Source organism: Mus musculus, chromosome 12 (assembly GCF_000001635.26).
Source record: "Mus musculus strain C57BL/6J chromosome 12, GRCm38.p6 C57BL/6J".
In the NCBI taxonomy this organism is placed as follows: Eukaryota; Metazoa; Chordata; class Mammalia; order Rodentia; family Muridae; genus Mus; species Mus musculus.
Window position 1 is genome coordinate 105755943 of NC_000078.6, and position 25001 is coordinate 105780943.

At 46.8% G+C, this 25001-nt stretch overlaps 1 protein-coding gene across 3 annotated transcripts in view; it reads left to right on the plus strand.

Moving 5' to 3' along the window:
• The window catches only part of Ak7 (adenylate kinase 7), a 78590-nt gene that overhangs the window by 52085 nt on the left and 1504 nt on the right, over positions 1-25001 (plus strand). For all 3 annotated transcript variants that reach the window (XM_006516390.3, NM_030187.1, XM_006516391.4), the window contains 5 exons: positions 5526-5654; positions 8011-8079; positions 10612-10809; positions 12588-12808; positions 24908-25001. The exon at positions 24908-25001 is cut by the window's right edge and continues 65 nt beyond it. In XM_006516390.3, the coding sequence (XP_006516453.1) occupies positions 5526-5654; positions 8011-8079; positions 10612-10809; positions 12588-12808; positions 24908-25001 (711 nt within the window). The remainder of the gene's footprint in view (positions 1-5525; positions 5655-8010; positions 8080-10611; positions 10810-12587; positions 12809-24907) is intronic.

Genomic DNA, 25001 nt, shown 5'->3' on the forward strand with positions numbered 1-25001 from the left:
TGGTTTCCTGCTGCTAGATGAGCACTAGAGATTTAATAAACAGGGTTCTCTGGGAGAACAGCCAGTGCTCTCTGAATGGCTGAGCATCTCGCCAGACTCCAAAATAAATGTTGTTTTGGAGATTACAGTTTATATCCTATTGGAGAGATTTGTGTTAAGCAGATTCTTGCTGCTTCTGTCACGAGTAAGAGATGAGGGAGGAGTTCACCTGCTTCTCTATGGTTACCATCCTATTTCCTGAGTACATCACATACACCCTACTGTGACCCTCAAATGAACATTGTAACTTTTATCCCTGAACAGGCAAGCATAAAGGGGCAGTCCCCTGCCTCAGATAGAGCTCGACACTGTCCAAAGGTCATGGATTATCTCTAGGGAGCCAAGAGTCGTCCAGAGAAAGACATGTAGGCAATCCCTTAGTGTACCTCTCTGTATTACTCTTCTGTTGCTGTCATGAAACGCCATGACCAAAGCAACTTATAAATTACTTGAGCTTACGGTTCCAGAGCAGGAAGAGTCCCTCTGGGGAGGCATGGCAGCAAGCAGCAGGTGTGGCAGCAGGAGTAGGAAGTGGGGGGTTTACATCTTCAAGTCCAAGCATGAGGCATAGGGAGAGCAAGAAGGAGGCGAGACTATAAAACACTCAAAGCCAGCACTCAATCATGTACACATGGCCTAAAGTTCCCAAACCAGAGCAGCCAGGGGTTCAAACACCCATGCCTGTGGGGGACATTCCTTATTCAAACCACTGCATTGGCCATGCCTCTCCTATTCCAAGTGACTAAAAACTGCAGTAGGAACTCCATTCTCACCTACTGGACACCTCTCTCTCTCTCTCTCTCTCTCTCTCTCTCTCTCTCTCTCTCTCTCTTTTGGTTTTTCGAGACAGGGTTTCTCTGTGTAGCCCTGGCTGTCCTGGAACTCACTCTGTAGACCAGGCTGGCCTCGAACTCAGGGATCCGCCTGCCTCTGCCTCCTGAGTGCTGGGATTAAAGGCGTGCACCACCACTGCCCGGCTGAATTTACTTCTTTACTTATTTCTTTGTGCCAACTACGAACTTTACAGGAAAGTGGTGTGGAGTCATCAGGGGGAATCTCTTGTCCTAAACAATACCTTTGACTTCTTCTTCTTTTTTTTTTTTTTTTTTTTTTTTTGGTGTTTTTGAGACAGGGTTTCTCTGTGTAGTCCTGGCTGTCCTGGAACTCACTTTGTAGACCAGGCTGGCCTCGAACTCAGAAATCCGCCTGCCTCTGCCTCCTGAGTGCTGGGATTAAAGGCGTGCGCCACCACTCCCGGCTTACCTTTGACTTCTTGTTTGTTTCAGCACGACACTTGAGTTTCTGAAAGACAAGACTTTCTGAATTCTTACTACCAGTGACCTGTGTGATACAGAAAGTAGAAGAAAGGAAAGGTTTTTCCTTTGCTTTGCTTTGTTGTTTTTTACATATTTTGTTCGTTTGTTCATTTTGAGGCAGAGTCTCTTGTAGCCAAGGCTGGCCCCAAACTGGCTAAGTAGTGAAGGGTGGTCTCGAATTCCTGGTCCTCCTGGTCCTCCTGCCCCTCACTCCTGAGTGCTGGTATTGCAGGTGTGTGCCACCATATCCTGTATGTAGTGCTGGGGATCAAACCTGGAGTCGAGCGTGTGCTGGGCAAACACTCTATCAAATGGACTATCACCTCATTCATTCATATATATATATATATATATATATATATATATCCTGCCTGCCTGTGGTACCATACCCAGCTTGAGAGATATTTTAATGAGATCATTTTGTTGTCATCTATAAAATGATAACAAGTGGCCCCAAACTATTGATTTCACATCTCAGACTCCCTGGTAAGCTGAAGGTGCGATGTGTGGCCTGGAAGAGTCTTTGGGGCTTGGGAGACACACTAGCTTTTAGGCCTCATCAAGCCATGGACAGACAGGGCGCCTTGAACGTGACCACAGCCGGGAAATGGTAGCCGGCTGCAGAGGAGGCGTGCACACTGCAATTGACCTGCCAAGCCCTCTGTAGAGCAGACTCCTCCCTCTCAGGCTCTCCTAGCAGTTTCCAGGAACTCTGGGTTGGGGCTAAAGAAAGAACCTCTCAAAGGGCAAAGGTCAGAAATGTGACCTGGAGGAGAGGGTGTGGGGGCGGGGCGAGCACAGTCTGACTGCAGCTTCATTTTTAAGGACTAATTTTATTAATTATTATTTAAGGTGCTAGGAGTAGCAAACCCAGGGTGCACCCAGCAGGTGCTGAGCCTCTAGGCTCTGGCCTCAGCCCTTTTCTGAACGTGTTTAAAGTCAGTTTGAGTTTGCTGTTCAGATCCAGCAAATATTTACTGAGCGCCTCCTTTTGTTGGGGAGGGATAGGGTGGAGGATAGGGTGGAGGACAGTGTGTATGTAAAACGCAGGTCCCCATCTGTGCCGAGCACATGTTCTACCACTGAGATAGAGTCTCAACCTAAATGCCCGTGTTAGCAAAATTGTAAAATGTAATCGATAAGTTGTTTCTCCGCCGATGGAATGAGCCTAGATTAGATTATATATAGGCAGGTTTACTGGGAAGCTGCCCTCTGACCCCAAGGATTGATTGAGGCCAGGGATGTCTTCAAAAATGCAAAGAGGTGTGGGGAGGGGCGGAGAGAGAAGAGAAAGAGGAGAGGGAGAGAGAAGGGGGGTGAGAGAGAAGAGAAAGAGAGATAAGGAGAGAAAAGAGAGAAAGAGAGATAAGGAGAGAGAAGAGAGACAGAGACAAAGAGGAGAGGGAAGAGGAGAAGATGAGAGGGGGAGAGGGAGGGGGAGAGAGAGAGAGAGAGAAAGAGAGAGAGAGAGAGAGAGAGAGAGAGAGAGAGAGAGAGAGAGAGAGAGAAGAAAATGTCTTGATTATATAGGAGCCTCTGGGAAAGGGCAGCCCTGTCCCTGGGCTGGAAAGTTCAGGGTGGGGGTGGGAACAGGGTATGCCAGGTAGAGACTGAGGGATTCTGAGAGAGCCTGGAGGCCAGGTCTGCTTTGATATGTAATAATTGTCATCTCTGAGGCTTACTCTCAGAAGCTTCTGGCCTCCACACAACCTTACCTGTGCCTAGACTGTTCTCAGCCCCTGAGACTTGCTCCTGAGTAAGCTCACCTCTTTTGTTCTCTCTGCCCTCTGGCTGGCTGGTCAACTCAGCTGTTCTGGCTCAAACTCCTCTCTAAGCTGGCTGATTCAATCTGGCTTCTTTCCTGAATTGCTCTGCTTGGCCTCATACTAATTTTGGCAATCTATTCTAATCCTTGGCTCCTTCTCATTCTCTGGCTCTTTCCGTCTTCACCTGTGTCTAGCTTGTTCTCTCTTCAACCTGTACAACGTTGCCAGTAAAACTGCCTACTTCTTCTGCTGCCCTTTCTTATCTCTATCTTCCCTTTTCTCTCTCTTCTAGTGAGAATTGGGCATATCCTACTCTGTCAAATCTTTCTCTGGTTCATCATTTTGTCTGCCGCTCAATTAGACACCACTTTCAAACATGGGTGAATCCTTCATTGTAACTACCTTTACCTTCATTGTTTGGGATTAAAGGTTCGTACTAAGGTCTTGTCTGTATTCCATCCAGAAGGATAAAAGGTGTGTGCTGAGGTTGAGACACACCACAACTAGAAATAGTTGTGTTTTGTTTTTTTTTTTTTCCAGCAAATTTTGGTGTTCACAGTATGATCAAATATCCTGCAACACAAAATACTCAAATACTGTCTCGCTCAACTCCCACAACAGAAGTAGTGATTTACTACTATATGTTAAGGTCAGCACTGAGGGGCAGTGAGATGGCTCAGGGGTAAAGGCGACTGCAGCCAAGATGATGGCCTGAGTTCTAGCTCCTCTAAGACCCATGTGGTAGTGCTATGCCCTGAGTCCTCGGGAAACCCAGACAAGCCCAAGAGTTGTGAAGTCTGCTGCAATTTGCAAAATAGTCTTTTTCTTTAAATGTCCAGTCCTGACTAGGATCGCAAGACCCCGTAGGTTCTGGCGTGCAATCCTGAGCTCAGAAAACACTGTGTTTATACAGTGCCCTTAGACGTTCTTAGAATGCTTAGGGTGAAGGGGGGTGGAGGTGGGGTTTGGTAGGATGGAACTGAAGCTGGGGGGGGGTGATTAAAGAGTGTCTTTTGTGGGGCTATCAGGAACTAGTTTTACAGCCGGCTATAACTGTCTGTGTCCTCTGATTAACTGCTTTCTATGATTTAAGTGTGGGACCCTAATCTCCTTTCTTCAAGGACAGGCACCAGCTGCACCTGGTTATCTAGGAGGCTGCTGGCCTTGGTGCCACCAAAGCCGAGTTCTTGTGGTCTATCTTATTTCGGCTGGCACTCTCAGCTCCTTGAGTCCCCTTGGAGCAGTTAGGGAGGTGGGGTGAACCCCCACGTTTGCTGCAAGGCAGGAGGGGGAGCAGGGCTTCTGTGAGGCAATATAGAGGCAAACTGCAGAAAGGAAGTCTTATCGTGCTTCTCAGGGAGAGTGCAGAGGTGAGCCTTACCGCTCTTGCTCTGTGTGTGTGTGTGTGTGTGTGTGTGTGTGTGTGTGTGTGTGAGAGAGAGAGAGAGAGAGAGAGAGAGAGAGAGAGAGAGAGAGAGAAAACCTTCTGCAAGAGAGTGCAGAAGCAGGCAGTCTATGCACCTCAGTAGCAGAAGAGAACTGACTCTCACAATTGTCCTCTGACCTCAAGATGCACCCGATGGCACGTGTGTACCCACAAAATAAATAGCATGTAAAAAGAATAATAATAAAAGGGAGGAGGGCTGGAGAGTATGCACTGCCCTTGGAGAGGTTCCTAGCACATCGGGCAGCTTAGAACCACCTAGAACCACATTGGATCCCAGTTCCAGGAGATCCAATGCCTTCTAAGGACACACACACACACACGTGATACACACACATGTGATACACACAGGCATGCACACACACAGGGGCACATAAATTAAAAACGAAAAGAAGCTTCAGAGTGCTTAGAGTGCTTAGCGCACACCTTTAATCCTAACACTCGGGAGGCAGAGGCAGATAGATCTTTGTGAGTTCAAGGCCAGCCTGGTCCATAGAGCAGGAAACCCTGTCTGGAAAAACCCAAAAATAAATAAATAAATAAATAAATAAATAAATAAATAAATAAATAAATAAATAAATAAAGTAAAAGGTAAAATGAGAGGAAATTCTTCCAGCAGGCAGGACTTGACTCCACAGAGCGTGATGTCCATCCCCTTACTCCTCCCTCAGCTTCAGCGCCACACACGAGCTGTGTCACAATGGTTTCTTGAGCACCCCCTGCGCCTGCTCTTTCTTTCCTGTAGCCCAGTTCACTCACTGATGGTTTAACTTTGCACTAAAACATGTCACGCTCAAAAATGAAACCACGGGGGTTGATTTGCATTTTAAGGGTAAAGGAATGCGTGTCTTCTACAGCCTGCCTGCCCACACAACGGTGTCTGGGAGAGGTTAGAGCAGCGTCACCTGTGTGGAGCACGTGCTGCAGTAACTTAGGTTTTGTTCCTGTTTCTTAAATCAGGTCGGCTAGAAGACCAATATATAATTCGATTTGTGAAAGAAAAGCTCAAATCTATGCCTTGTAGGAACCAAGGTTTCATTTTGGATGGCTTCCCAAAGACCTATGATCAAGCGAAAGACCTGTTCAACCGTAAGTGTGGGTGCTCTCTCTGTTCTGAGGGTTCACATTCTCTTAAGGTGGGGACCTTATCCTTTTGTTGGTCTCCTTGAATCTGTTTTTCTAATTTACTTTTTATTTATTTATTCGTATAGTCTCACTGTTGGGGAAATATTTGCCCAGTTAAATGAAAAAACTGGAGAAACTTGTTTCTGACTCCTTCTTACTTTTTATTTTCCGAGAAGCTCAAGGCTAACTTTGAACTATGTAGTGGTGAGTAACCTTGAACTTCTCTTAACCTCCTGCCTCTGCCTTCAAGAGCACAAGGATTCCAGCAACAGTGTACTGCCGTGCTGGGCTTGGTTTCTGTTACTAGGTTCAAATCCTCTAAGTTTTTCTCTCCTCTCCTCCTCCTCCTCCTCCTCCCCTCCTCTTCTCTCCTTTTTTTTGCATTTATTTACTGTGGAGACAGTTTTTGAGGTAATCATGCCATGGCATGTGTATGGAAGTCAAAGGAACAGGCTGCGGGAATAGATTTTTCTCCTCCCACCATGTAAATTCTGGGAACTGAATTTGAGATGCAGAGCTTAGCCCTACCAGCCTTTTCCCTTTTTGTTTGATTAGAGCACAAACACAGAGCATCAGATCTGCCCTCCTAGCTGGGCATGGTGGCACACACCTTTAAATCCCAGCACTCCCGAGGTAGAGGATCTCTGAGTTCGAGGCCGGCTTGGTCTACAGATAGAGCTCCAGATAGACAGCCAGGACGACATAAAGAAACCCTGTCTTGAACCCCCCTCCTCCAAAATCTACCCTCTTAAAGCTGTACCCTGTACCCTTTTATTTGCTTGCCTTTGGTATAAGCTAGATCCTCTGGCACTAGGACAGTAACCTATGGGAGAGTACATCACTCAAGTTATGAACAACACAGGAGCCTGAGCCCCTGTGACAAGGGGATTTCCACCCCAGTGTCCCAAGATCTAGATGTGACTCTGCCCATGTCTGTCAGAGTAAGTGTCCACATGTGAAAGATTAAAGCTTCACTGTCATCCTCCGCTGCCACCCACGCAGCCCAAGATGGTAGCCTCGCTCCACCAATGGTTATGTGTACATCTTTAACTTTATACCACTACTCTTATTTACAGTCATGGTAGCTTCTGGTGCCACTGTTTTGTTTTGTTTATTTCGAGACAGGGTTTCTCTGTGTAGCCCTGGATGTCCTGGAACTCACTCTGTAGACCAGGCTGGCCTTGAACTCAGAAATCCGCCTGCCTTTGCCTCCTGAGTGTTGGGATTAAGGACATGTGCCACTACTTCACTCTTCTTGATAGCAATTGATTTCTATTTTATCTGTCTGTCTGTCTGTCTCTCTCAGACAGGGTCTCTTGTAACCCAGACTGGCCTTAGATTCACAGTGTAGTGGAGGCTGACCTTGAACTGCTGATGCTCTTGCCTCCACCTCCCAGGTACTAGAATTACATCTTGCTCGACAAACTTCCCACCCATTGGTTAGAAATTGTCCCTCTCCGCTGTCTACCCTTGTCCCAGGCAACCACCAGGCCAGTTTTCTTCTGCGACTTTGGGTGTTTCAGGTGCCTCCTATGTGGGAATCACACAGTGCTTCTTCTGTGACTGGCATGTTTAACTTAGCTCCTAGCCTCAGGTCTGTTCATGCTGTTGCCCCTCCTTTTTAAGGTGGAATAGTCTACACACACCACACTTTCTTTGTCTGTTTGTCTGACAATGGCTATTTTGTGTTATGAGATGACTTCTAAGCTCAATGTTTTGTTTATGGCTGGTTTCCAGTAATGATTGCTAATTAAAATATGCCAGCTGGGGATACAGCTTAGTCCATAAAGTGCTTGCCATACCCTGTAAACCTGAGGACCACGCCCAACTCCTAGCTAGGCATGCTGGCTGTGGCTATAACTCAACCATTGTGTGGAGCCTGATGACCAGCCAGTCTAGCTAAATTGGTGGGTGCTAAGTTTCATTAAAGACATTGCCCCCCCCCCCAATAAGGTAAGGAAGAAGGCACCCTACATATACCTCAGGCCTCCACATACATGTGCACACAGCAAAAACACATGTATACCTACCTACATACAAACATGTACACACATGTATACACAGTATGACATCTGAAGCCAGGCCTGCATGACATATGTCCGTAATCTCGGTACAGGGGAGGAAGAGGCCAGAAGTTTGCAAGTTTAAGGCTAACCTGGGCTCCATAGTCAGAGGCTGAGGCAGAAGAATTGCTGTGAGCTCAAGTCCAGGCTATGCTACAGTGTGAGCCTTGTCTTAAAAAGCCAGAAATTTGAACTTTTCCTGTGACCCCTAGTAATTTGGTAAAAAAAGCATAACCACATGATTTTTGCTTTATTAGAGGAAGAGGAAGAGGAAGAAGAAGAAATCAGAGGCAAAATATTTCCCTATGATAAATTAATTACACCCGGTGAGTTGAAAATATCTCTCCAATATTGTGTGTGTGTGTGTGTGTGTGTGTGTTTGCGTGCAAGTCTGTGTATGTATAGGCATGCACATAGAGATATACACACCTGTGAGAGTCATGTGTACAGGCATGCACATGTAGACACATGCCTGTGAGAGTCAGGGTCAACTTTGGGTGTCATTTTTCAGGACATCCACCCTGTTTTGTAAGACAGCGTCCCTCATCAAACTCGGCAGTTACCGATTCAGCCAGGTGGTCCGGCCAATGAGCACCAGAGTATCATCTCCTGTCTCTGCCTCTGAAGTACTTCTGAGTGGGTGACACCACACTGGTCTTTTCTCATGGGTGCTGGGGACTGAACTTATCATCTTCAAGGAAGAATTTATTTTTTGTTAAGATTTACCTATGCATGAGTGTCTGTGTGTGGGTATGTGCACATGTGTTTAGAGCCCCTCAGAGCCCAGAAGCTTGGATGCTCAGGAGCTAGAGAGCTTTGGGCTGCCCAGTTTGGGCTAGGGACTTAAACTCTGGAAATGCAACTGTGCTCCTCTGGAAGAGTATGTAGTATGTAGTATGTATGTATGTATGTATGTATGTATGTATTTACTTTGGAGATGGATCTTCCTTTGTAGTCCTGGTCTCCCTGGAACTTTAAATGTAGACCAGCCTGGCCTTGAACTTAGAAAGATCTGCCTGCTTCTGTCTCCCAAGCACTGGCATCAAAGGTGTGCACCACCACGGCCAGGCTCCAACATTAGCTGCTGAGCTATCTTGCTAGTTCAGGAATGAGTACTGTGGGCTCTGGAGCCAGCGGCAGAAACATGAACTGCCCAAAAGGTTTTCTCAGATACCTCCTTCGTGCAGACTTACACTTTAGCAAAAGGAAGAAGGAAGCTAATGCTTTAAAAACCCAGGGCTGCCTGGTTTAAGATTGTGGAACGCCTCTGAGGGGTTCACTTTGCAAATTCCCTGGTGAAGCCTACACAGGTCATGGAGGCAACTGGGTGCAGTTCAGTTCAAAATGCATCAAGCACTGAGCAGGATCAAACCTCTCCAAGGGCTGAGCGATGGCTCAGCAGGTAAGAACTAAGGGTGGGAGGGCTGGTGAGATGGCTCAGTGGGTAAGAACACCCGACTGCTCTTCCGAAGGTTCGAAGTTCAAATCCCAGCAACCACATGGTGGCTCACAACCACCCGTAATGAGATCTGATTCCCTCTTCTGAAGTGTCTGAAGACAGCTACAGTGTACTTACATGTAATAAATAAATAAATAAATAAATGTAAAAAAAAAAAACCCTTTAAAAAAAAGAGCTAACAGTGGCTTGAAAGAGAATGTCCCCATAGACTCAGGCATTGAACATGCAGAGGTGTGCCTTTTTGGAGGCAGTATGGCACTGATGACAAGGCAGCCTTTAAGAATTAAGATTTGGAGCCGGGTGTGGTGGTGCATGCCTTTCATCCCAGCACTCGGGAGGCAGAGGCAGGCAGATTTCTGAGTTTGAGGCCAGCCTGGTTTATAGAGTGAGTTCCAGGACAGCCAGGGATATACAGAAAAACCCTGTCTCGAAAAACCAAAAAAAAAAAAAAAAAAAAAAAAATTAAGATTTGGTCCTGGCTCAGTGGTTAAGAGCACTGACTGCTCTTTCATAGGTCCTGAGTTCAAATCTCAGCAACCACATGGTGGCTCACAACCATCCATAACGAGATCTGATGTCCTCTTTTGGAGTGTCTGAAGACAGCTACATGTACTTACATATAATGAATAAATAAATATTTTTTAAAAAGAGTTAAGATTCATGTCATTCCCAGCTTCTCTCTCTCTCTCTCTCTCTCTGTGTGTGTGTGTGTGTGTGTGTGTCTGTCTGTCCTGTCTCTCTGTGCTTGCAGTTCATGAGGTGAGCTCTGAGCTTGCTGTGCCAGCTGCCATGCCTGGCACTTTTCATGGCAGTGTTGGACTCCCATCCCTCAGGAACCATAAGCCCAAAGAAGCCTTCCTCCCATAAGTTACCTTGGTCACGGTGTTCTATCCCAGCGACAGAAAGTAACTAATTACAGGGTTCTTGCTGCTTTTTCAGAGAGTCTGAGTTTGGTATACATACACACTGGTACATACATAACTGAAAATAAAAACAAAATCAAAAAAATCTTGAAAACAATAAAAAAGGAAAAACAAACAAAAATCCAGAAAAACAACCTTATTGAGCCTCTCCTGTCCTGTGGGGGAGTCTTTCCCACAGCATGCATGGGTGACAGACTAGAGCTGTGACTGTCACGGGGTTACTAGAGGTTTTCTATTTAACAACATCTTCTTATAGGAAGAAAGAGAGGAGGGAGACGGGGAGGGAGAGAAGAGAAAACAGAGGTTATCAACTGCCAGTTGGAGCTGTGGGGTCTGCGTGCATTTCTCCCCCAGGAAAGGTGACAAGGCCTTTGCAGCCGTGTGAGGTCGAGGCTGTGGGCCAGGCGTGTTGCTTAGCTGTGGTCATCCATCCCAGCCCTGCTTGCTGACCCCAGAGTTTTCTCTTCTCTCCCCAGAGTTTGTGTGCGGTCTGGACGCATCTGATGAGTTCCTGAAGGAGCGGGTGATGAATCTCCCGGAGAGTGTCGTGGCAGGAACTCACTACAGCCAGGACCGATTCCTCCGGTCTCTGAGCCACTACCGGGACATCAATACAGATGATGAGACGGTCTTCAACTACTTCGACGAGCTTGAAATTCACCCGATACATATCGGTACGAAGTGACTTCCGAGACCCCAGCAAGCCCTGGTGCACGTGGGACTGGGATCGTGGAGCTGAGGGAGGACCCAGGATTAAAGCGTGCTTGACAGAGCTTAAGAAGCCACGGGGTCAAAAGAGCTCTCCTCCAGGAGCACTCCCCCCCAGGACAGCCATTTTCCCCGAGGATAGGGTGTTGGGATGTTATCATCACACAGAAACATAGGAGATTCAGGATCCAATGTAAAACTGTCTATGACTAAAAAGAAGCGTGCGCTTGCGGCTGTCTGCTTTGAGGATCCCCCGGGTTCTGTCCCTGCTTTGTTGCCAAGCACTGGTGCTCAGCACAGACCTCTCCTGCCTTTAACTTTGGTCGGCTCACCCCATAGCTGCCCCCAAACGGAACTATCCCCTCTGTACTCTCCACTTAGTAAGATATTTTAGTGCCGGCATGGTGGCCTACGCCTTTAATCCCAGCACTCAGGAGGCAGAGGCAGGCGGATTTCTGAGTTCGAGGCCAGCTGGTCTACAAAGTGAGTTCCAGGACAGCCAGGGCTGTACAGAGAAACCCTGTCTTGGAAAAAAAAAGAAAGAAAGAAAGAGAGAGAGAGAAAGAGAGAGAGAGAGAGAGAGAGAGAGAGAGAGAGAGAGAGAAACGGTTAGTCATGAAGTGGGCATAGGAAACCAGCTGTGGAAATTACCCTCTTCTGTTCTTTGCAGGCATGTGCACACACATGCACATATCTACCATCCCACATACATAAGTAAAAATAAAATAACGGCTGGGCGTGGTGGCACACGCCTTTAATCCTAGCACTTGGGAGGCAGAGGCAGGCAAATTTCTGAGTTCGGGGCCAGCCTGATCTACAGAATTCCAGGACAGCCAGGACTACACAGAGAAACCCTGTCTCAAAAAAAAAAAAAACCCTAAATAAACAAACAAACAAACAAACAAACAAATAAAAAGATATAAAGCAGAGGGGAAGGCTCCATATGATAGCAGGGTGGCCCCAGCACATAAACGCTGGATGGGTATGGCGGCCCACCTGTAATCCCAGCTGTAGAAGGAAGGTTACCTAAGCAAGCAGGCTAGATAAACTGGTTGTTTATCAGTGAGCTCTAGGTTAAATCGAGATACCATGCCTTAGTTAACAACTGGAGAGCAATGAAAGACTCCTGAGAGATCAACCTCAGCTTCCACATGCATGTGCACATATGTCTATGTGCACCTATAACATATGAGTGCCCACACATATGGGACACACACACACACACACACGCACACGCACACGCACACGCACACATATGCGCATGCATGTACGCACACATGTACGCACGCATGTACTCACATACACACCATGTACACAGACAAAGGCAAACAAATTCAGACTCTAGTACAGTCCCTTCCTGGGCCCATCCACTCAGATCTATGGTGACTTCCAGAACTCAGAAAGGGCTTAGATGTTGTGTGCCTGTGATCCCAGCATTCAGAAGGACAGAGACCTAGTAGCCTAGTCTACAATATGAGTTCCAGTCTATTGATGGCCAGATAGTGCAATCTTGTTGCAAACAATCAGAAAAAGAGTTGTGAGAGCCAAGGCGGAATCTTCCCACCCCTGTTTCTCACATTCCCGCTGTAGAGGTCGCCCTTAAGAAATGAAACTCTGACACTTGCTGCCAAGTGGGGAATGCTACTTTTATGGACCCTGTCTCCCACCCTTTTGAAGAGTGTTGTTCTAATCACAGACATGTCTGGGATCCATGTGCAGATTGTTTCTGTTCTGGTATTTAAAGATGTAGGAAAACTTGAAGACGCCCAGAACAGACTTGCTATCAAACAGCTCATCAAAGAGATCGGGAAGCCTCGGAATTACGGCTTAACAGACGAAGAAAAGGCAGAGGAGGAGAAGAAAGCAGCGGAGGAACGCCTGGCCAAGGAGGCTGCTCAGACGGCAGAACTCGAACACAAGGAGGCCATGGAGATGGCGGAGAAGATAGCCCGCTGGGAGGAGTGGGTGAGTGCAAGGCTGGGCCTGTCACTTAGGCCAGCATGGAAACACTCGGACAGCTTTCCTTGTTATGCGCACCATTAAAAGGAGGTATCCATGGTATTTTACTGAGTACCACTGTCCATTAGTGTCCATGATACGGGCTACCGATGGCTCTGTGGGTAAAAAAGCATCATCGGTCCTTCCAAAGCAACTGGGTGTTGAGTCCCAGCACCCACATGCAGGCTCGAAACCAGCTGTGGCTCTAGGTCCAGGGCATCTAATGCCCTCTGCTGGCCTCCGTGGGCACCATATGCATGTGATGTACAGACATACATTCAGGCAAATACCTGTATACACAAAATAACAAATAAGATGATTAAAAGCATACTACTACACACACAGACGTATAACGTTGCAGACATGACGTGCACGATGCCATCACAGCTGTGATGGCCTCGTGGTCTGATTCTCCTTTCTCTGTCTAACTGAGGCTGGTGACCGCACTCTGCTCGGTCCTCGAGACATTGAGTGAATCTGCTTCCAGGATTAGCACTTGCATCTGTCTCTCCATTTCTGGGCCACTTTCTGTTTGTTTGGAGACAAGCTCTCAGCAGTGTGGGGCCCAGGCTGGCCTCTCACTCACCTTGTAGTCCAGAATGGCCTCGAATTCATGGCAATCCTCCTGCCTCACCCTCCCAGCTTCTTTGCATTACACTTGCGAGCCACTACGTCTGGGTCCCCATCAGTGACTCTTGCTCGATTTACAAGGTCAATCCTCGCTGTCTCCAGTCATTGTCCACACTTCTTCCTGAGGACACTTCCAGAATGCACAGCCAGCCACCCAGTCTCTGTTGACATTCCTCATGGGCTTCCCAGCCCCATTGGATAAAAGTCATTACTACGTCCAGTGGCCCACAAGGTCCAGTGTGACCTGAGTGCTTCTAACAGTCCCATCTCAAAGAATGTAGCCTTCCTTCATCTTCCTTATCTGCCTTATGTCTTTACTGCCAAGAGACTCCCTTGCCACCACGTGTAAAACTCCCACTCTGGCCTCTCTCCAGAGCGCCCCCTTATGCTTCTTTTTCCTCCTTCCTTCCCTTTATGGTATCTGACGTACTGGGGCTTTTCCGTACTTACCTCTCCCTGCCTTTTCCGGGCACAGACAACTTAAGCCGTGTGAGCACTGATATCCTGTCTTTGTTCTCTGCCGTCTTCGTGTTCTTACTGCCTTGAACAGGGCCTGACCTAAACCAGGCACACAGTCAGTACCAAGAAAGGAACTTCGGGGTTGTGGGTAGGGGAGAGGCAAGCTCTTAAGCACATACCTTTGGTGACCAGGACACCCGTGTGTCAACACAGAGGCTGGCAACACAGACAGGAATTGCATCTTTTTTTTTTTTTAATTTTCCTGTATATGGATGTTTTGCCTGCACGTGTGTCTGTGTGCTGTGTGCATGAAGTGCCTGCAGAGGCCAGAAGAGGATATAGGATGCCCCAGAACTGGAGTTACACATGGTTGTGAGCTGCCCTGTGGATACTGGGAATCGAACCCAGGTCCTGTAGAAGAGCAGCCAGTGCTCTTAACCATGGAGCCATCTCTCCAGCACCGGGAATTGCATCTTTAGGTCATGCCTTATTCAAGCAACTGGAGATCTGAGAAGACAGCAGGCTAATGCCTTCAAAAGTGGGCAGGGAGATGGTCAGAAGGTGAAGATATGTACTTCATAAACCTGGTACCCTGAGACCTGAGTTCAATCTGAGAACCCAGGAGAAACATCTCCCAGGAGAAACACACACACACACACACACACACACACACACACACACACACACACCTGTGTGCGGGCTAGAAGGGGTGGAGCTGCCTGACGTGCCATTGTTCAGCCAGCAAATGATACAGAACAAGGAGAACAAAAGCACTCTCTTGCTGCTAGGACAGCCAGCCATGTTCCTGAGACGCACACGGTCTGTGCCTCTCTCATCCCCAGGCCTTGCGCTCTTTGCTCATTCTAGAGATGTTTTGGCTCAGATCTGTCGAAGTCCAGAGTCTAGTTAGTGGTTGCCGGTGTTAACCCTGTGCTCTGACACAGCCATCAGGGCTGGGAGCAGGAGATGCTCAACTCAGGACCGACCGAACATTGATAGTGCCTCTGTGCTTATGGTGGTTTGAATGTGGCTGGCCCCCACAGGCTCAAACATTTGTATGCCTTGTCCCCACTTGATAAACTGGGGAAGATGAAGAGGTGTGGCCTTGTCTGAGTAGGTATGTACTTGCTGGAGGAAGTGTGTTGCTGGGGGTGGGCTCTGAGGTTTCAAAAGTTCATGCCAGGCCCAGTGTCTTACTCTGTGCCTGCTGCTTGTAGACCATGGTGTGAGGCTCTCAGCTACTGCTCCAGCGCCATGCCTGTCTGCATGCCACAGTGGTGGTCATGGACTAACCCTCTGGAACTGTAAGCAAGCCCCCAATTAAGTACTTGCTTTTCTGAGAGCTGTGTTGATCATGGTGTTCTCTTTACAGAACTAGAACAGTTACAGCCATTAGTAACAGGCATGTGAAAATTCCTTCCTACATTATAGGGTGTGAGTGTGTCTTTATAGCTCTGGATATGAGGGCGCCCTGGTTCCTCTATTGCCCCACCTGTCCTCCATGACTTTGAGGGACTGAGTAATAAGTTTGCCTAAAGTTTGCTGAGTCAGACTAGACATGGTTGTTGAAGTATTAATACTATGTCTAAACTGCCTCTTTCTATGTATGCAAGGCTGCCTTGGTTACTTCTCCATCACTTCGATGAACCACCTTGGGCAAGATAACTTACAGAAGGAAACCTTTATTTAGGCTCATGGTTCCAGAGGGGCAGTGTCTTATTTGGGGTTTATATTGCTGTGATAAGACCCCATGACTTTGGGAGTAAAGTTTGTTTCACGCCTATAGTTCCATGTCACAGTCTATCATGGAAGGAACTCAAGACAGGCACTGGGAGGCAGGGACTGATGCAGAGACCATGGAGGGTGCTACTCACTGGCCTATGGCTTGTTCAACCTGCTTTCTACATAGCTCCCGGAACCACCTGCCTGGGGTGGCACTGCCCAAAACGTGCTAGGTCCTCTCACATCCATCATCGATGAGGAAACCGTAACACAGGTCTGTCTGTCTGTCTGTTGGTCTGTCATCTTCTCAATTGATGTTCCCTGCTCCTAAAAATGATTATAACTCATGTCAAGCTGGCATAAAACCAGCCAGCCTAGCTAGGGTCCTCAATGGCAGAGACAGCATGGTATCAAGTGACTAACAGCAGCTGGAGCTGGAAGCTGAGAGCCAAGGCCTCAACCTTCCAAACTGCAAACAGGAAGCCCAGAGAGCAAACCCAAAGTGAAGTTAGTCTTTACTACTTCTAGTAAGGGTACACCTCTTAAACCTCCCAGGCAGCGCCATCAAGGAGGGATCAAGTATCAAACACCCAGGACTATGGGGGACAGCTTCTCAAACCATCACAAATGTAAGCTGGCCCACACATCCTCTACCAGCAACTGAGTCCCTGCTTTCTCGCCAATTCCACATTCTCTGCTTTGCTTATTCACATCAAGACTGTAAGCAGAGGTTAGTCTGACTTTATCCATTTTTCTGACAGCTCTGTCTATGCTCATTCAGAAAGTAAGGATTTTTCCCTCTCATGTCATGCATTTTCCCATTCATGTCATGTGGGTGTCTGCACAGTGCCTTTTTTTTTTTTTTTTTTTTTTTTTTTTTGGTTTTTCGAGACAGGGTTTCTCTGTATAGCCCTGGCTGTCCTGGAACTCACTTTGTAGACCAGGCTGGCCTCGAACTCAGAAATCCGCCTGCCTCTGCCTCCCAAGTGCTGGGATTAAAGGCGTGTTCCACCACGCCTGGCTTTCTTTTACTATTTTATTAGAACTTCCAAAAGCAAATTGTAGGAGGTCTGAATGTGCAAATGGGACCCCAAGTCTCTTTAATAGGACATGGTTTTCTGAGTACTAGTGAAAGAACCTAGTGGGGAAACCCCCACTCAATTCCCTATTCAGTGTGCACCCAAGAATCACGAACAGAACAGAACAGAACGCCTTGATGTAAAAACAGGAGGTAGTTTAATGGCAGAGCTCCGGGTCGAAGTGTATCTCACTCAGGAGACAGTGGATTCGACCACGAGGCTTAGAAGCTAGGGTTTTTTATAGAAAAGGGGCTGGGGCTGGGGGAGGTATTGGCCCGGTTTCACATGATTGGTTCATTTAAACATCAGCAGGGAGGAATTGGCTCGGTTTCACATGATTGGTCCATTTAAACATCAGCAGACTATACATGCAGATAACATTTAACTTAGGTCAGAAGGGCGGGAGATAGGGAGGCACCGGGCCAGCCCAGACATTCTCTTTATCTTTATGGCCAAGCAGCCTCAGGAATGTCTTAACGATGGGCCTGCCCAGGCATGTCCTGGCCTGTTCTGCTATGTTCTCAGCCCCAGGTTTCAAAGCTCACAAACAACTCTTTGGGCTATTTGACATAAATTACATGAATCACAGGTCTCAAGTTTTATTTTCTTTCACTAGCACCATCTCTGGAAATTTTTCTTCAAAGCCAGCGAGACTGATATCATGCCTTTTCTATTTTCTTGGCTTCTTTGTCTCTCATATAGGGTGCCTTATATTCTGACCGGGTACTTTAAAATATTAGTGAAGCTAAAACATTAAAAGTTCCTATGGGAAGGGGGGGATTAGGGTTGCCAAAGACGCAATTAAGTTGTACATACACTCAAGGACAGGGACCTGCCCACATGCCTGTTTCCTGTTTTTCTTTCCCTTGGTTCTTGGGGTCTCCTACCATAAACGTTGTATAACAGAAACTCAAATTGCTTTTATTCGTCTCGTGATTTTGCTGCTAGAGCTCAAATCCTGTTCCCTTCTCTACAGGACCCCACTTCTGTTCCCCTTGGTATCTCATAGTCCCCACCTTGAAAATGAAGAGAAAGGTGTTACCTGTTTCATGGAGGTTTTGTGACGATGAAAGAGTTAGTTTATGTAGCCCACATAGACAGGAGGAAGAATGCCAGTGAAGACCAGTCAATCAGCTGACCCGATAGATGGCCGGAAGCAGCAAACCTCTCTCACAAAGAATCAAGTTCAAATGGACTCAACTCACCAAGAGAGGGTGTGTGCAGGTTAAGCGGCTGGATTGAAACCAGGATCCAATTACCTGTTGACTTCAAGAAACTCACTTAGCTAGCAAGTGGACCCCAAGCTGAGAGTGGAGCTGGGGGATGGGCTCAGGGGGTTAAAGGTGCTTGCTGGTAGGCCTGAGACCCACCCACGTGGTAAGGGAGAAAAAGACTCTCACAAGTAGACCTCTGACCTCTACAAATATACCATGGCATACATGTACCAGACACACACACACACACACACATATATATACATCACACACACATATACATCACACACACATCAGAGAGAGAGGCGCATCCACACACAGAGACACACACATACACCCACACAAGGAATATAATGTAAAAGATTTTAAAACCAAATAAAACTTAGTATCCAAGGGTGGAAATCAATCTAGCAGGAAAATGAAATCTGTAAAACAGGTTGGCACAGTAATTTTTGTTTGTTTGTTGTTGTTGATGATGTTTTATATGGCTCTAGCTGTCCTGGAACTAGCTCTGTGGACCAGGCTGGCCTCAAACTCAGAGCTCCACTTTCCTCTGCCTCCCAAGTGCTGGGATTAAAGACATGTACCACCACTGCCTGGCTTGGCACAATGACTCTTATACCTCATAAAGTAGCCTTCAGACCAAAACCAGACAGAAGAGACAAAGAGGGACACTGCATACTAAAACTGGGAACAATTCATCCAGAAGATGTGACAATTGTAAAATTTTTATAAAACAGACTTGAAAAGGCCTAGCAGTCACTGTAGGTCCTGATACAATAGTAGTGAGAGACTTCAATACCCCAGGCTCACATTTAGATAAGTCTTCCAAACATAACCTCACAAAGAAAACAAGACTGCTAAACTGTACCGCAGATCAGCAAGATTTAGCATGTATCTACAGAATAGTCCATCCAACAGGTGGGGAGTACACATTGTCCTTAGCAGCATGTGAAATTTCTCTACACAGCACGCCTTAACAAATGCAAAAATTTCAAAGAACTCTTCTCGTCAGACCACGATGGAGTTCTGGTCAGAAAACATAAGCTGGAGAAACCTCAGAAACTACATACGTGAGTGGAGACTTGTAGGAGACAGTTTTGAATGAATGGTGGGTCACTGAGGAGTTCAGGGAGGAAATTAGGAAATGCCTGCAGGCAAATGAAAATGAGGCAGAACCTCCCGGAATCTCTGGGACACAGGCCAGGCAGTCCTGGGAGGGAGGGCTGTAACTGTCACATTTAAAACAGAGCAATTACACAGCAAACACACAAATAAAACATTGGACGTTCAGGCATGGTGGCACCTTGCTCTTAAGGACAGCACTCAGAAGGCACATTTCCATAGGTTCAAGGCTATCGTAGTCTATATCGTGGGGTATAGAGTTCCAGGCTAGCTGGAGTTGCATAAGGCCAGCCTGGTCTACACAGCAAGTTCCTCTCTCTGGACAGCCAGAGAAATCCTGACTCAGAAAAAATAAAAAATAAAAAAATAAAAAAAATTAAGATTTAAAAAACCCAAAAAACAAAACAAACCGACCAACCAAACAAACAAACCCGAATCACCACCACCAACAAAAAGGCAAGATTACAGATGAATGTCCTAAGGAGGCAGGCACCACAGAGTTCGGCAGAAGCAACACACCGACTCAAGCCTCATAGATGGCAACAAAGAAAGCTCAGGGCAGAAGTGGAGGGACCAGAGCATAGAAGAACAGTTTCCACAGAGACAGGATTAATCAAACAAAGCCGGCCTTGAAAACATTGAGATAGGCAACCCAGCCTGGCAATGGCGGCACTCGCCTTTAATCCCAGCACTCGGGAGGCAGAGGTAGATGGGTCTCTGAGTTCAAGGCCAGCCTGGTCTACAGAGCTAGATCCAGGACAGCCAGGGCAACACAGAGAAACCCTGGCTCAAATCACGTCATTAAATAGATAGATAGATAGATAGATAGATAGATAGATAGATAGATAGATGGATGGATGGATGGATGGATGGATGGATGGATGGATGGATGGATAGATAGATAGATAGATAGATAGATAGATAGATAGATAGATAGATAGATAGATGGATGAATAAATAGCATTAACTCAAACTGATAATATCGGAGATAAAAAGGGAATTGTGCTCACTAACCCCCATGAAACTGGACACACACGAGGGACTCTTGAAAATGTATGTTCCCCAAACCTGTAAACCCTAGAATAAACAGATAAATCTCAAAATTCCTATGACTTATCAAAATTAAATCTAGAAGTTATAAATAATCCAAACGGTTAGTGGTACTGAAGCAGTAACTAAAATCTCCCACAAAAAGACCGAAAATCCGTGTGGATTTGCTGCTGAATCCTACCAACCTCCCCGTGTGTGTACATGTGTGTGTGTGTGTGTGTGTGTGTGTGTGTGTGTGTGTGTGTGTGTACATGTGTGACCATTCTGAGGCCAGAGGTGTTTGTAAGGTGTCCAGCTTAGCACTCGCCACTTTATTTTCTTGAGACAGTTTCTCATGGAAACGGAAGTTAAGCTGAACCTATTTCAGCAAACGGTGGCGTTTCTCGTGTCTCTCTGCACCCTGTCACCCCCAGCTCTGGGGTTATAGCACACATGCAACTGTGCCTACATGCATGTCTATGTACCTTGTGTGGGACTGGTGTTCACAGAGGCCAAAAGAGGGCAATTGGATCCCCTGGAACTGGGGTTAACAGAGGTTTGTAAGCTGCTGTGTGGGTGCTGGGAATCGTACCTGGGTCCTCTGGGACAGTAGGCAGTGCTCTTAACCGCTGAGACATCTCTCCAGCCCCCAGGCCAGACGTTTTATGTGGAATCTGGGATGTTTTGACTCCTGTTTGGCTTTTGCAACAAGCACTCTTACCTACTGAGCCACCTCACTAGCCCACTACCAAACTTGAATATGTCTCAACTTGGTCCATTAACTAGTGTGGGAAGAAACTCTACCAAACTCATTCTACAAAGCCAATATTACTGTGATACTAAAATCAGATGGAGACAGAATTAAAAAAAAAAAAAAACACTTATTTTCTATATGAAAAAAAAAATCTCCACAAAATACTTGAAAACAGAACTCAGGACCACATTGAGAAATCCAGGCATGGTGCTCTGTACAAATGCAATCCCAACACGTGTGTGGGAGAGGCAGGAGAATCATCTACTTCCACTAGAAGCAAGTCTGAGACCAACCTGGGCTACATGAGACCCTCTCTCAAGAGCACAACAAATAAAAAATTAGAAGAAGACAATGTGAAGAAGCCCGTTGTGGGGTATAGGGGTCTGGGGACACTTAGCCTGTGAAATGCTTGTGTTGGAAGCAGGAGGTCAGCTGAGCAGAAAGACAGGGGAAGGCTTGGAGAAATGAGAAGGAAGAAGAGTCACTCACTAGGAGGCTGGCTGTCACCAGCAAGGAAAGGAAGGCTCCAGGACAGGTCACAGCTGCCTGTCTCCTCTCCCAGTTACAAACCTACCATTTTCTAGGAATCTCCCCGGAAACCCCAAACGGAGGGGAAAGAATGGACGGAGCGCCCCTTGTGCAATCCTCGTGGCCTCTGGTTTCACCTTTATTGGGTTATAATCTCCATCTAAGGCACCCGGAGAGCTATCCTGTAATTTCACTCATCAAAAGAGAGAGGAAACAGAGAACTTTTTTTGTTTTTTGTTTTTCGAGACAGGGTTTCTCTGTATAGCCCTGGCTGTCCTGGAACTCACTTTGTAGACCAGGCTGGCCTGGAACTCAGAAGTCTGCCTGCTTCTGCCTCCCAAGTGCTGGGATTAAAGGTGTGCACCACCACGCCCGGACAGAGAATGTTTTTATACCAACCTTTTGAGCTATAACTCAAGAGCCAGATAACTGCTGCACATAGCCAATGCTACTACAACTCACTGTGGCTTTCCTTTGAGGAACCTGTGCGATACTTGAGCATGGCTTACTTTCTTGATAAGCTTACACCCACACTTGGGCATGCTCTTCCTTAGCTCTCCGATTTTTTCAAAACTCTCCTGCTTGAGGCCTTTTTGGATGCCTTTGATAAAACCTCCAGTAATGGCTGATTAGGCCTGAAATCCTTTCCTGTGTCAAAGCCAGGGTTCCTGGTTTGGCCTTAGTCAAGGTCCCTAAAAGACTAAAAAATGAGGGGCTGGAGCTGGAGTTGGAGAGGTGGCTAAGCAGTTGAAATCACTCCCTGCTCTTCCAGAGGCCTTGGGTTTGGTTTCTAGCACCCAGGACAAGAGCTGGTAACCATACTTAACTCCAGTTCTGGAGATCCAGAGCCCGGTTCTGGTCTTTTTCGGTACCTGCACTTACATGGCATACACTCACCCCCCCCCCACACACACACATACACACACACCATACACGTACCTAAAAATAAAAATCCCTTTTCTTAAGGGAACTCCTCGTGCCCCTGAGGATGACAGTATGAAAGCTGTGTAGCTCTAGCCTCACTGCTGCTACCCGGAATCTGTTTCAAACTACCAGGCATGGTGTCCTGTTCTTGGAATCCCAGTTCCGGTGAGGCGGAATCAAGAGGGTCTCTGGGACTTGATAGTCAGCCGGTCTACCCTGATTGGTGAGCCCCAGTCCCTGTCTCAAAGTAGGTGGACAGTGTTCTTAAGGATGACATCTGAGACTGTCCTCTGGCCAGCACACACACACACACACACACACACACACACACACACACACACACACACACACACACACACAGGAGAGCACAATTATACACACATGAACATGTACACACGAACACACCTGTACACACGCATGGGGAAAAAATGGAAAAGATCATATACCATGGCTAAGTTGCTTTTCTTTCTCTTTCATTCATTCATTCTTTCTTCCTTCTTTCTCTTTCTTTCTTTCTTTCTTTCTTTCTTTCTTTCTTTCTTTCTTTCTTTCTTTCTTTCTTTCTTTCTTTCTTTCTTTTGGTTTTTCGAGACAGGGTTTCTCTGTATAGCCCTGACTTTGTAGACCAGGCTGGTCTCAAACTCAGAAATCTGCCTGCCTCTGCCTCCAGAGTGCTGGGATTTTAGGTGTGTGCCACCACACCTGGCCTCTTTCTTTCTTTCTTTCTTTCTTTCTTTCTTTCTTTCTTTCTTTCTTTCTTTCTTTCTTTCTTTCTTTCCTTCCTCCCTCCCTCCCTCTCTCCCTCCCTCTCTCTCTCTCTCTCTCTCTTTCTTTCTTTCTTTCTTTTCCAAGTTGCTTTTCATACCGGGGACAAGGTTTGTTCAATAAATGCAAACCAAGGGCTAGCTAGAGAGATGGCTCAACAGGTAAAGATGCTTGCTGCAGAAGACTGGCAACTGGAGTTCCATCTCCAGGACTTACATGATGAATAGAGAGAGCAGAGCGCCAACACTCAAGTTGTCCTCTGACCTCTTCAATGCGCCTTGGCATGTGCACTCTCCCCTCACATATATCACCTTCACATGGGCACATACAACAGTAAAGAACTAGATGAAGATACAACTAGCTTATGACCTAGCAAAAGATTTAAAACTCTACCCCAAGTTCTTTTTTGAAGGTGGACTTGTCATATGTAATGGACCTTTAAAGAATTTATTTTTAGCTGGGCGTGGTGGCACATGCCTTTAATCCCAGCACTTGGAGGCAGAGGCAGGTGGATTTCTGAGTTCGAGGCCAGCCTGGTCTACAGAGTGAGTTCCAGGATAGCCAAGGCTATACAGAGAAACCCTGTCTCAAAAAACCAAAAAAAAAAAAAAAAGAATTTATTCTTTATTACTTTATGTGTATGAATATTTTGCCTGTAATAATAAGTGCACTATGAGTTTGAGTCTCCCAGAGAGGCAGAAAGATGGCATCAGATCCCTAGTGTGACTACAGTTACAGACAGTTGTGAGCCACCCTGTAGTGGGTGCCAGGAATCAAGCAAGGGTCCTCTGCCCGAGCCATATTATTAACCAGAGCCATCTATCTCTCCAGTGCCCTGGGCCGGAAGCCCCAGAGATTCTTGAAGTAAATCTCCATCTTTATTGTTCTGTTTGCTCTAGCAAGGCTATGGACCCAGCCTAGGTGTCCATCCACTGATGGTAAGGGAGGGTGTGGTGCAGACACAATCATGCTCAGTTGTAAAGAAAACCAAAACTGTGAAAACTGCAAGTACAGGGAAGGATCTGGAAATGATTGCATTGAGTACAGCAGCCCAGACTTGTACAGATACCACTCCCTTCCCCATACGTGACTCTCGGCTTTTAAGGTCTGCACAGGTATGAGGGTGAGTGTGGCAGAAGTCACCAGACTAGAGAGGAACCACAGTAGGGGAGGAGAAGGCTATAAGGCAGGTAAAAGGAGAAAAGGCCCTGGGGATGGGCAGGTCCAGTAAGCAGCAGGGGGATGAAGGAGAAGGCTTGGGGAAGAGGATGAACCAATTATGTTCCAAGATGCCCCAGTGAAGCCCAATGTGTTATACAAGAACCACAAGAACAGAACGCTTTTTATATGCTTTTAGAGGCATAGGAAGAAAAACTAAAACACAGAGTACAAAGCAGGAGTTAGCTACCTAACTATCTCAGGTTGGTTTTCTCGTGCACCGGCTGCAGTCACTATACTATTACATCCTTTTTTTTTTTTTTTTTTTTTAAAGATTGATTTCTTATTATACATAAGTACACTGTAGCTGTCTTTAGACACACCAGAAGAGGGAGTCAGATCTCATTACAGATGAGCCACCATGTGGTTGCTGGGAATTGAACTCAGGACCTTCGGAAGAGCGGTCAGTGCTCTTAACCACTGAGCCATCTCTCCAGCCCCCTATTACATCCTTTTGTGCTGATTGGAAATGCCGCGGTGACACTGCTCAGCAGGGCCTAGTCTCAGTGCCCTGGTGGGGGGGCGGGGGGCGGGGGGCACGGACAATAGTGTCCAATGCTCTCACGCTGCTCCTCTTCTAACTGCGCATCTCCCGTGCCCATGTGCTCCGTGTCCTTAGAATAAACGGCTGGAGGAAGTAAAGCGAGAGGAGAGGGAGCTGCTGGAGGTACAGTCCGTCCCCCTGAGAAACTACCTGATGACGTACGTGATGC